Genomic DNA, 13,459 nt, shown 5'->3' with positions numbered 1-13,459 from the left:
GAACACATTGCCCAGCTGAGACTGCCTCAGACTATCCCGTATTGGCTATTTTGTATCTTCATTGCCCTTCCAATCTTTGCTAGGCATAAACACATACATATAAAGCACTGTAATGGGGAAACTGGATTGCTCTATCCTAGTCTAAATTTGTGGAAGGGCATTTGTTTTCAAACAGTCCCTATAGCTCCTCTTGGATTTTTACTTTTATGGTCGATTTTTATGTAGTGCTGGAAACTTTGCTCTTGTTTCTCTTCTATTTCTCAGACAACCTCATCAGCCTTGAAAGGTGCCATCCAGTTAGGCATTACCCACACTGTGGGGAGCCTGAGTACTAAACCGGAACGGGATGTCCTCATGCAAGACTTCTACGTTGTGGAGAGTATCTTCTTCCCCAGGTACCGAGGTTAATGTTCAGGGAATTGTCCTGCAAAAGTTGGCTTTTTTCACATCAGCCCCAGGCAGTTTTAGGATTTCAAGTCTGATTAATGTAGTACCTTTCCATTATTAACCTGGTCTTAATCCAGTGAGGCAAACCAAGGTAATGTGGATCTCTGTGCCCATGTCTTAATCCAACATTGTGTCTGTCTCACAAAGTACTGACTTATCTCATTCCTCTGGCTCTCTCAGGATGGGAGGTATTGGCCTGTCTGTGGGTGACTGTGTGACTCTTAAGTATCTTGCCAGGAGTAGACTCCCTGGTTGATAGGAACTAGTAGTTATGACATCTGTTAAATCCCACAGTGAAGGGAGCAACCTGACCCCTGCTCATCACTACAATGACTTTCGTTTCAAGACCTATGCACCTGTTGCCTTTCGCTATTTTCGGGAGTTATTTGGAATCCGACCTGATGATTACTTGGTAAGCTCCTGGATTTCAGGACCCTGTGACTCCAGTATCAGAGGGATATTCCCAAAGGAAGACCCTATCTCTCCAAAGTATTGCTCTAGTTTTTCTTTGGAAAAGAACTGCATCTCTAATTGATTTCAGGTTGGGCAGGCCCTGGTATCTCTGAATCTTTTGCTATTGTCTTCTCTCTGGGCCCCAGTACTCTCTTTGCAGTGAGCCGCTGATTGAACTCTGCAGCTCTGGGGCAAGTGGCTCCCTCTTCTACGTGTCCAGTGATGACGAATTCATCATTAAGACAGTCCAGCATAAGGAGGCTGAGTTTCTGCAGAAGCTACTTCCAGGATACTATATGGTGAGGGGGAGAAGACCCTCGTCTGGCTGTTTCTGAACAAGGCTGGGGAGGAGTTTTGAGAACATAATTTGTTTTTGTGCTTTTTGTCCCATCTCTGTGGTCTCAGAGGCTAAAAGGGATTTTTACTTATCTGTTCAATTTTAAGTGCTGTTTGGCTTAGGCTGTCTTACTTAAAGGCCAACTTTTCTCACGGGTTTCATTGAAAATTCACTACTTGATCTCCTACTTCCTTTTACTTTTGTACCCTCAGAATCTCAATCAGAACCCTCGGACTTTGCTGCCTAAATTTTATGGACTGTACTGTGTACAGGCAGGTGGGAAGAACATTCGAATTGTGGTGATGAACAATCTCTTACCACGATCAGTCAAGATGCATGTCAAATATGACCTCAAGGGCTCGACCTACAAACGACGGGCTTCCCAAAAAGAGCGAGAGAAGCATCTTCCCACCTTTAAAGACCTGGACTTCTTACAAGACATCCCTGATGGCCTTTTTTTGGATGCTGACATGTACAATGCTCTGTGTAAGACTCTGCAGCGTGACTGTTTGGTGAGTTTGTCATATTTCCCTCTCAGACACCAAAAATGTCAATCACTAAAACAACCTGGTTGTTCTTAGGCATTAAGTCTGTTCTTTAGCTCCATGTCCCAGTCCTTATTCTAACTTTTACATTACTTCATTGTCATATCTTAACCTTTTTAATTTCTCTGTGCTCATCATCCCCCAGTCGGACTTCATTTCTCTACCCAGCCTGGGCTTCAAGTCAATCATTTACTTATTTTTGTACCAGCACCATCACTCCTCAAATCTTGGTCCTGCTTGCTTTCTCCAGACTTATATGTAGGAACTGAGTACTGCTGAAGAAAATCACACAAGTATGATGATATCTCTACAGATTTATGATATCACACTCTACCTGGGCCCTCAGTATTGCTCATCAAACCATTTTTTATTCCTCTCAGCAGCATTTAAGATGTTTGTCACTCTTTTCAAACCATTATGTAGCTCCCATCTCCTTCCCTTGTTTCCCGGCAAATTGTCTCAGCTTTCTGTCCTGTCCTTAACCCTTTTTGTTGTCCGTATCACCAATTTATAATTTTATCTACACTTAAAAAAAATTTCCTAATCTTTCTTCCCATCTTGGTGACTTATTCAAGATCAATCCCTTTTGTGCTCTGGATCCATTTCCTTAGGACCTTATTCTATCATTTGCTCCCTTTTTCTCTTATAGCCTCTATTAGCTCTTTTCTTTCTATAGCAAATAGCTTACCTTTTCTATCTTTGAGTTAGGAGAGAATTTTTTTTTTATTGTGGTAACATATATATACAACACAAAATTTCCTGTTTTAACTCCTTTCAGTACAGTTCAGTGACATTGGTTACATCGACGGTATTATTTTATCACCAGCAGCTGTTGCCAAAATTTTTTGATCATCCCAAAGAAAAATTGCATCAATTAAGCAGTAATTCCCCTTTCTCCTCTAACCCCGCTCCCACTGGCAACCTATAATCTGCTTTCTGTCTCTGAATTTGCTTTTTCTAAATATATCATATAAGTGAAACCATACAATATCTGTTCTTTGTGTTTGACTCATTTCGTGCAACATGGTGTATTCAAGGTTTATCCATGTTGCACATGTATCAGACCTTCATTCCTTTTTTGGCTGAATGATATTCCATTGTATGTTTATTCCTTGCTTTGTTTTATCTATTCATAGCTGAATAATGCAAGCTCTAAACATTGGTGTACAAATACCAGTTGAAGTCTCTCAATTCTTTTGAGTGTACCTAGAAGTGGGATTGCCAGGTTATGTGGCAGTTTTGTGTTGAACTTTCTGAGGAACTGCCAAACTGTTTTCTGTAGTGGCTGCACTATTTTTACATTCCTGCCAACATTGCATTGAGGGTTCCTATTTCTCTACATCCTTGTCAACACTTATTTTCTGTTCTGTTAATAATAGCCATCCTAGTGGGTGTGAAGTGGTATCTCATTATGGTTTTGATTTTCATTTCTCTAATGGATAATGATGTTGATTATCTTCATGTATTTATTGGCCATTTGTGTATCTCGCCTCTGTTTAGTGAAGCTCCATTTCTCCTTTTCCTTTCTCAACCCCTAGTTCTGCCTCAACCTGCTGTTTTCTGGCTTTGTTCTTACCACTTCTATAAAACTACTCCCCAGTGACCACCTAGATACCAAATAGAGAGTACTTCTCAGCCCTTCCTTGAACTTTTTGAAGTGCTTGACAATCGACTGTTTCCTTCTCAGCATATCTTCTTTTAGCTTTTTTTTTTTTTGCTTTCCCTATTTATTTTTCTGTATTTCTGATTGTTCTTTCTCAAACTGCTTTTACAGGATGGCTTCTTCTGCTCATTTCCTAGTATTGTCAATCTCTGCCCTTCTTGCACACTTTACATCCACTTCCAGGATAATGCCTGTTTTTGTTTGGCTTCTTTGGTTGTAAGAAAGAAGCCAATATTCAAGGAATGGAACAGAGAGTGTTTTCAAACTACACTCAAGAATCAGTCCTGTGCTCTCTTTATCCCTCATACTACCCACCTACCAAAATATCCCTGGTTGAACTGTATAATCAAAATGAGCTGCTGGAATTGATGGTAGTGGACTCTGTTTTTGTGTATGTGGGGGTGGGGTGAGGGCCGTAAGGGAAGATGGTTGTTTGAACTACGATATATATAGTCCAGGCTCCTTAACATGACGTATCAGGCCTCTCATTGTCTTGTCCCTGCCAACCTCTCTAATCTGCCACATCTACATACCCTTTGTATTTTATGTTCCAGAATACCAAATTATACTTCCTGCACATAATTTGCTATTTTATACCTCCAGGTCAGTATTCATTCCTTTGTTAATTTACCTGGACTTATTTTCTCTCCAGTTTATCATTCGTAAAACTTCCTGGTCTCAGTACTACTCCTCTCTCATGTACGTGCTTCCATCATTACATATATTAGACTATATTGTATTGATTTTATATTTGGTTCCCCTTCCTAAATTATAATATCCTTGAGAACAGAAACTCCTTCTTACATACCTTAGCTTCCCGATAACCAGGCTCAGTGTCTACATAAGGTAGGGATTCAGAAATATTGAAATGAATTGAAGTTGGTAATTGAGATCCTACAACAGATCTGCTTTTTCATGAAGTATACTTTTATCAGAACCTCCTTATGGATTCTTTTTTATCTTTTTTCTTTTTTTTGGCATAGGCAGGCTCCAAGAGTCAAACCTGGGTTTCTGGCACAGTAGGCAAGAATTCTGCCACTGAGCCACCGGTGCACCACCCTTATGGATTCTTTATAACACAAATATGTATTCCTTGTTCCCTTGAGAACAATTGCTATTGTGAAGACATAAAAGGAAAGAATAATTAAAGAGGGCCTTGAGGGCTAGGCAGTGGGACTTGAAAAAGTAATTTGTATTTACTCAAATGAGAGATAGTTATGAGCTTGTAAATAAAGAGTGGCCATGAACAATTAATATGCTCTTTTCTGAGGAGTGGGAGGAACAAAGATCCTATAGTTAGTGCTGAAGGTTCACTTTCAAGAATGATTGGATCATGAAAGCTGTGAGATCTTGAAAGATATCTTTATACTTCTCAAGGAACAGATCATGTTTTTTCCTTCCTTAGGTGCTGCAGAGCTTCAAGATAATGGATTATAGCCTCTTGATGTGCATCCACAACATAGATCATGCCCAACGAGAGCCCTTAGGCAATGAAGCACAGTACTCAGTTGACACTCGGAAACCAGCCCCTCAAAAGGCTCTCTATTCCACAGCCATGGAATCCATCCAAGGGGAGGCTCGGCGGGGTGGCACTATGGAGACTGATGACCAGTGAGTGGGCTCAGGAAGGAGAACTTGGGCTCATAGCACTTTTTCTTAAGGAGGGATATAGCTGCTGGGAAGAAGTAGCATTGATTCAGCAGTTAAGTCAACACTGATGTTTACAGAACTATGGAATCAACTTTCTTAGGAATACAAAAGGAAAGGGAGATATCTTAAAATTTGACATTTGTCATACATCAAGGAAGGAGAGCTGTCCAAGATTAAAAGACTTGGGGGAAAAAAGAGTATACTCAGAATCATATACATATGTCTGCAAATTGTGTTAGAATTTTATCAAAAACATTTTACTATAGACTTTAAGGAAGGACCATCATGGATTACCAAGGAAGTGTAGCTCCTGGAAGTACCACAGATATCTTTTAGGTAGCTTAATTTTTTTATTGATAAATTTTAGTACACAAATTTGCCATACATGGTCTACAATCAGTGGCTCACAATATCATCACATAGTTGTTCATTTATCACCGTGATCATTTTTTAGAACATTTGCATCACTCCAGAAAAAGAAATAAAAAGAAAAAAATGCATACCTTACCCCTTACCCCTCCCTCTCATTGATCACTAGTATTTCCATCTACCCAGTTTATTTTACCCTTTGTCCCTCCTATTATTTATTTAATTTTTATCTATATTTTTTCACTCATCCATCCATACCCTGGATAAAAAAGCTTCATTTTTAAGGTATGCCACAACATGACTCTAAAGAAGAGTGTCTCACTGGGCTTAAATTAAGATAAGATACAAAAATACTGAGAAAAAAAGAGTTAATTTGAAAGAGTATTCCCAAAATTGCTCTGTAGAGTGATTTGAGATTCTGTTTGGTGGAATTGGAGTGGAGGAGGCAGGCAAGCAAGATTTAAGGGGAAAGAGATTATAATATATATACTGCATGGTTCTTGGGGTTGGGAAAAGGATCTCACTTTTCCCAAGTTTATGGAAGATGGAAATAGTTGTATTTGAGTCCTAGTTCTGTTCCCTGATTAGACTTCAGGTTGAAAATTGCTTCTACCTGCTAGTCAAAAGTTTCCCTTACTCTCTCCTTCTTATCTTCCTCAGTATGGGTGGCATTCCTGCCCGGAATAGTAAAGGGGAAAGGCTGCTGCTTTATATTGGCATCATTGACATTCTGCAGTCTTACAGGTAAGGAGCAAATAGATATCAGATTGGGAGGAGGAGAGGGTGATACAGATAGTCCCTTACATTTCTCTTTTAGGTAATTTATCACCTCTTCCTCCTGAAACAAGGACCTTCAGTTGCAGTCTGGCTACTTACCTCATTGGGTTTCAAATGGTGGTTTATTTCCTCATTTTTGCCTCTCACCCTGGCTTCTTCACTCCACCATCTCCCCTAATGACATATACTTTCTGTGGAAAGCTGAGTCAGTCCCCAGAAGCACCAGGTAAAATACACCATCTGTCTGGCTCCTCCTTTGTGAGAAACCTGTGAGATGAGTCATACTCCACATTGGGGTATAGCTGGAAGCACGTTCCCTTTTTTCCATGGTGAAAAAACAAGAGGGTGACTGTGGTCTGTAAAAAATATTTGTCTGTGGGATGAAGAGGTAGTGAATGCTAGTGAGGAAAGACCTGGAAAATGTTAGACCCCAGTTATGCTCTTGTAACATTTCAGGTATTAATGAGGATAATTGATGATTTACTGATTTGAGGTATTATCATTCAGTTTTTTTTTTCTTTTTAACTTTTCCATCGTATAATACAACATATACACAAAGCAAAGAAAGAAAAAAGCAATAGTCTTCAAAGCACTCCCAAACAAGCAATCACAGGTCAGACCCCAGAGCCAGCCATGGGCCACCACCCCACCATCCCAGACTACCCCTTACCCTCCCAGCTGCTCCAGAACACAGGAGGCCAGAAGGAACAAACATCCCTTTATCACCATAATCGACCCCCTTCCCTTCCTCTTTGTGAAAAACAACATACTAAAAAAAAAAAAAAAAAAAACAGCAAATATCCAAACACAGCACAAACAACCAGTTATAGAAGAGACTCCAGAGTCCGGCACGGGCCACAAATCCACAAACCCAGGCCCCTACCTCCAGCTTTATCATCCAGTTTTAACTTCCCCTTTCACACATACCATGCAATCCATCCAACGTATGCAATCAGTGACTTTTAGTATATTTACAGAGTTGTTCATTCATCACCAGAATCAATTTTGAGAACATTTTCATTACTCTAAAAAGAAAAATTACATACCCCTTGGTGGTCACTTCTTAATCCTTCCCCAGCTCTACATAACCACTGATCTATTTCTGTCTCTGTAGATTTATTTATATTTCATTACATAAATGGAAATATATAGTAGTATCTTCTACTTAGCTTAATGTTTTTTAAATTATTATTGTATTTTTTTAATTAGAGAAGTTGTTACCGAAAAGTCATGTAAAAAATACATTGCCATATACCTATACAACGACCCCCCCTACTGTTGACACTTTGCATTAATATAGTGCCTTTGTTACATTTGATGGAAGAATTTTAAAATAGTGCTGTTAACTGAAGTCCATAGTTTACATTAATTGTATTTTTTCCCATATACCACCCTATTATTAACACTTTGTCTTAGGTGTCATACATTTGTTATAACTCACAAAAAAGCATTCTTATATTTGTAACATTAATCCCAGACCATGGTCCACAACAGGGTTCATTGTGTTAAACATCCCATGTTTTATCTTTTTTAATTTTTTGTAATAAAACCAATGAACATACAATATGAACATTCTTTTTTTCATCACATAGTTAGTTGTATATTCATCATCATGATCATTTCTTAGAACATTTACATCAATTCAGAAAAAGAAATAAAAAGAAAACAGAAAAAAAATTCATATATACCGTGCCCCTTACCCTTCCCTTTCATTGATCACTAGTATTTCAATCTACTAAATTTATTTGAACATTTGTTCCCCCTATTATTTATTTATTTTTAATCCATATGTTTTACTCATCTGTCTATAAGGTAGATAAAAGGAGCATCAGAAACAAGGTTTTCACAGTCACATAGTCACATTGTGAAAGCTATTATCATTATACAATCATCTTTAAGAAACATGGCTACTGGAACACAGCTCTACATTTTCAGGCACTTCCCTCCAGCCTCTCCATTATACCTTAACTAAAAAGGTGATACTTAATTAATGTGTAAGAATAACCTCCAGGGTAACCTCTCGACTCTGGAATCTCTCAGCCATTGAAACTTTATTTTGTCTCATTTCACTCTTCCCCCTTTTGGTGGGGAAGGTTTTCTCAATCCCTCGGTGCTGAGTCCCAGCTATTCTAGGAATTCTGTCCCATGTTGTCAGAAGGTCTACAACCCTGGGAGTCATGTCCCATGTAGAGAGGGGGAGGGCAGTGAGTTTGCTTGTTGTGTTGGCTGAGAGAGAGAGGCCACATCTGAGCAACAAAAGAGGTTCTCTTAGGGGTGACTCTTAGGCCTAATTTTAAGTAGGCTTAGCCTATCCTTTGGGGGTTAAGTTTCTTCATATGAAACTTCATATGAACAAACCCCAAGGTTGGGGCTCAGCCTGTTGCTTTGGTTGTCCCCTCCACTTGGGGAAGTTGAATTTTTCCCCTTTCTCACCATTCCCCCAAGGGGACTTTGCAAATACTTTTTATTCACTGTTCAAATCCTTCTGGGATTTATAGAAGCATCACTCTGGACAAACCTACAAAATCTCATGCCCTACTTAAGGTTCCATGTGCTTATAGTGTTCAATTACGCTGTCCACAGTAAGTTATGTTAGGAAATGCACTAGTCAAAATATAAATTTTGTACCAAATACTTTTTGCTTTAGTTTCACACATAAGTTAAAGTTTTTTATTTTTATTTTTTAATTTCTTAAAATTTTTTATTAATTAAAAAAATTACAAGGAAGAAACGCAAAGTTAAAGTTTTAAAATATTAATTACCATCCATTTTCAACACCCTGCATTAGTGACATTCCTTTGTTCTTCCTCATGCAAAGCATTTTTAAATTTGTACATTTAGTCACTATCATTATACACTCTAGGGGTTCCTAGATTATACCATCTCAGTCTTTATCATCTATCTTTTCCTTCTGATTTCATTTGAGGCTCCCAGGCCTCCTGCCTCTTATCATTCTCACATTCAGCTTCATTCAGTGTTCTAGCATTATTGTATTACAGTTAGGTAGTATTGTGCTATACATTTCTGAATTTTTACAGTTGGTCCTGTTGCAAAATCTGTATCCCTTCAGTTCCGATTATCGAGTATCTACCCTATTTCTATCTCCTGATGACCTCTGTTCTTAACTGCAATTATCCGTGTTCATTCAGTAATGTTAGTTGTTATCAGTGAGACCATACAGTATTTGTCCTTTCGTTTCTGGCTTATCTCACTCAGCATAATGTCCTTAAGGTCCATCCATGTTGTTACATACTTCATAACTTTATTCTGTTTTATAGTTGCATAATATTCCATTTATGTATATACTACAGTTTAGCCACTCATCTGTCTGTTGACGGACATTTGGGTTGTTTCCATCTCTTGACAGTTGTAAATAATGCTGCTATAAACACTGGTCTGCAAATGTCCATTTGTGTCTTTGCCCTCATGTCCTCTGAGTAGATACCTAGCAATGGTATTGCTGGGTCATATGGCAATTCTATACTTAGCTCCCTGAGGAACCGCCAGACTACCTTTCACAGTGGTTGTACCATTTGACATTCCCACCAACAGTGGATAAGTGTGCCTCTTTCTCCACGTCCTCTCCAGCACTTGTCATTTTCTGTTTTATTGATAATGGCCATTCTGCTGGGTGTGAGATGATATCGCATTGTGGTTTTGATTTGCACTTCCCTAATAGCCAGGGAAGTTGAGCATCTTTTCATTTGCCTTTTGGCCATTTGTATTTCTTCTGAGAAGTGTCTGTTGAAGTTTTTTGCTCATTTTGTAATTGGATTGTCTGTCTTTTTGTTGTTGAGTTGAGCAATCTCTTTGTATATTCTGGATACTAGATCTTTATCTGATACATCATTTGCAAATATTGTCTCCCATTTTGTAAGCTGTCTTTTTACTTTCTTGATGAAGTTCTTTGATGCACAAAAGTGTTTAATTTTGAGGCGTTCCCATTTCTTTCTTTTTTTCTTCAATGCTCATGCTTTGGGTGTAAGGTCTAGGAAACCACCTCCTATTATAGATTTATAAGATATTTCCCTACATTTACTTCTAAAAGTTTTATGGTCTTAAATGTAATGTTTAGGTCTTTGATCCATTTTGAAAATTTCTAACACAATGTTGAATAGCACTGGTGATAGTGGACATCCTTGTCTTGTTCCAGATCTTAGGGGGAAAGTTTTCAGTTTTTCCCCGTTGAGGATGATGTTAACTGTGGGTTTTTCATATATTCCCTTTGTCATGTTGAGGAAGTTCCCTCCGTTCCTATCCTTTGAAGTGTTTTCAACAGGAAAGGATGTTGAATTTTGTCAAATGCCTTTTCTGCATCAATTGAGATGATCATATGGTTTTTCTGCTTTGATTTATTGATATGGTGTGTTACATTAATTGATTTTCTTATGTTGAACCATCCTTGCATACCTGGATGAATCCTACTTGGTCATGGTGTATAATTCTTTTAATATGCTGCTGGATTCGATTTGCATGAATTTTGTTGAGGATTTTTGCATCCATATTCATAAGAGGTTGGTCTGTATTTTTCTTTTTCTTTTAATATCTTTGTCTAGCTTTGGTATGAGGGTGATAATTGGCTTCATAGAATGAGTTAGGTAGCTTTCCCTCCTGTTCAATTTCTTTAAAGAGTTTGAGCAGGATTGGTAGTAATTCTTTCTTAAATCTTTGGTAGAATTCACATGTGAAGCCATCTGGTCCTGGGCTTTTTCATTTTGGGGAGCTTCTTTTTTTTTTTTTTTTATTAACGGAAAGAAAAAAAACAGAAATTAACACAACATTTAGAAATCATACTGTTCTACATATGCACTCAGTAATTCTTAACATCATCACATAGATGCATGATCATCGTTTCTTAGTACATTTGCATCGGTTTAGAGGAACTAGCAACACAACAGAAAAAGATATAAAATGTTAATATAAAGAAAAGAAATAAAAGTAGTAATAATAGTAAACAACAACAACAACAAACAAACAAGCAAACAAAAACAAAAAAAACCCTATAGCTCAGATGTAGCTTCATTCAGTGTTTTAACATGATTACTTTACAATTAGGTATTATTGTGCTGTCCATTTTTGAGTTTTTGTATCTAGTCCTGTTGCACAGTCTGTATCCCTTCAGCTTCAATTACCCATTGTCTTACCCTGTTTCTAACTCCTGCTGAACTCTGTTACCAATGACATATTTCAAGTTTATTCTCGAATGTCCGTTCACATCAGTGGGACCATACAGTATTTGTCCTTTAGTTTTTGGCTGGATTCACTCAGCATAATATTCTCTAGGTCCATCCATGTTATTACATGGTTCATAAGTTTATCTTGTCTTAAAGCTGCATAATATTCCATCGTATGTATATACCACAGTTTGTTTAGCCATTCTTCTGTTGATGGACATTTTGGCTGTTTCCATCTCTTTGCAATTGTAAATAACGCTGCTATAAACATTGGTGTGCAAATGTCCGTTTGTGTCTTTGCCCTTAGGTCCTTTGAGTAGATACCTAGCAATGGTATTGCTGGGTCGTATGGCAATTCTATATTCAGCTTTTTGAGGAACCGCCAAACTGCCTTCCACAGTGGTTGCACCATTTGACATTCCCACCAACAGTGGATAAGTGTGCCTCTTTCTCCGCATCCTCTCCAGCACTTGTCATTTTCTGTTTTGTTGATAATGGCCATTCTGGTGGGTGTGAGATGATTGCTCATTGTGGTTTTGATTTGCATTTCTCTAATGGCCAGGGACATTGAGCATCTCTTCATGTGCCTCTTGGCCATCCGTATTTCTTCTTCTGGTAGGTGTCTGTTCAAGTCTTTTTCCCATTTTGTAATTGGGTTGGCTGTCTTTTTGTTGTTGAGTTGAACAATCTCTTTATAAATTCTGGATACTAGACCTTTATCTGATATGTCGTTTCCAAATATTGTCTCCCATTGTGTAGGCTGTCTTTCTACTTTCTTGATGAAGTTCTTTGATGCACAAAAGTGTTTAATTTTGAAGAGCTCCCATTTATTTATTTATTTCTTCAGTGCTCTTGCTTTAGGTTTAAGGTCCATAAAACCGCCTCCAGTTGTAAGATTCGTAAGATATCTCCCTACATTTTCCTCTAACTGTTTTATGGTCTTAGACCTAATGTTTAGATCTTTGATCCATTTTGAATTAATTTTTGTATAAGGTGTGAGATACGGGTCTTCTTTCATTCTTTTACTTATGGATATCCAGTTCTCTAGGCACCATTTATTGAAGAGACTGTTCTGTCCCAGGTGAGTTGGCTTGACTGCCTTATCAAAGATCAAATGTCCATAGATGAGAGGGTCTATATCTGAGCACTCTATTCGATTCCATTGGTCGATATATCTGTCTTTATGCCAATACCATGCTGTTTTGACCACTGTGGCTTCATAATATGCCTTAAAGTCCGGCATCGCGAGACCTCCAGCTTCGTTTTTTTTCCTCAAGATGTTTTTAGCAATTCGGGGCACCCTGCCCTTCCAGATAAATTTGCTTATTGGTTTTTCTAATTCTGAAAAATAAGTTTTTGGGATTTTGATTGGTATTGCATTGAATCTGTAGATCAGATTGACATCTTAATTATATTTAGTCTTCCAATCCATGAACACGGTATGCCCTTCTATCTATTTAGGTCTTCTGTGATTTCTTTTAGCAGTTTTTTGTAGTTTTCTTTATATAGGTTTTTTGTTTCTTTGGTTAAATTTATTCCTAGGTATTTTATTCTTTTAGTTGTGATTGTAAATGGGATTCGTTTCTTGATTTCCGCCTCAGCTTGTTCATTACTAGTGTATAGAAAAGCTACAGATTTTTGAATGTTGATCTTGTAGCCTGCTACTTTGCTGTACTCGTGTATTAGCTCTAGTAATTTTGTTGTGGATTTTTCTGGGTTTTCTACATATAGTATCATATCGTCTGCAAACAGTGATAGTTTTACTTCTTCCTTTCCAATTTTGATGCCTTGTATTTCTTTTTCTTGCCTAATTGCTCTGGCTAGAACTTCCAACACAATGTTGAATAATAGTGGTGATAATGGACATCCTTGTCTTGTTCCTGATCTTAGGGGGAAAGTTTTCAATTTTTCCCCATTGAGGATGATATTAGCTGTGGGTTTTTCATATATTCCCTCTATCATTTTAAGGAAGTTCCCTTGTATTCCTATCTTTTGAAGTGTTTTCAGCAGGAAAGGATGTTGAATCTTGTCAAATGCCTTCTCT

General features: G+C 37.9%; 1 protein-coding gene across 3 annotated transcripts in view; it reads left to right on the top strand.

Annotated features, from left to right (window-relative positions):
• The window catches only part of PIP5K1A (phosphatidylinositol-4-phosphate 5-kinase type 1 alpha), a 71,449-nt gene that overhangs the window by 38,196 nt on the left and 19,794 nt on the right, over nt 1–13,459 (top strand). For all 3 annotated transcript variants that reach the window (XM_077156041.1, XM_077156042.1, XM_077156040.1), the window contains exons 4-9: nt 265–395; nt 742–859; nt 1,047–1,199; nt 1,450–1,749; nt 4,851–5,056; nt 6,125–6,208. In XM_077156041.1, coding sequence (XP_077012156.1) covers nt 265–395; nt 742–859; nt 1,047–1,199; nt 1,450–1,749; nt 4,851–5,056; nt 6,125–6,208 — 992 coding nt within the window. The remainder of the gene's footprint in view (nt 1–264; nt 396–741; nt 860–1,046; nt 1,200–1,449; nt 1,750–4,850; nt 5,057–6,124; nt 6,209–13,459) is intronic.

This window comes from Tamandua tetradactyla, chromosome 4, assembly GCF_023851605.1.
Source record: "Tamandua tetradactyla isolate mTamTet1 chromosome 4, mTamTet1.pri, whole genome shotgun sequence".
NCBI classification, from domain to species: Eukaryota; Metazoa; Chordata; class Mammalia; order Pilosa; family Myrmecophagidae; genus Tamandua; species Tamandua tetradactyla.
This window is presented reverse-complemented; position numbering and strand designations above follow the sequence as displayed.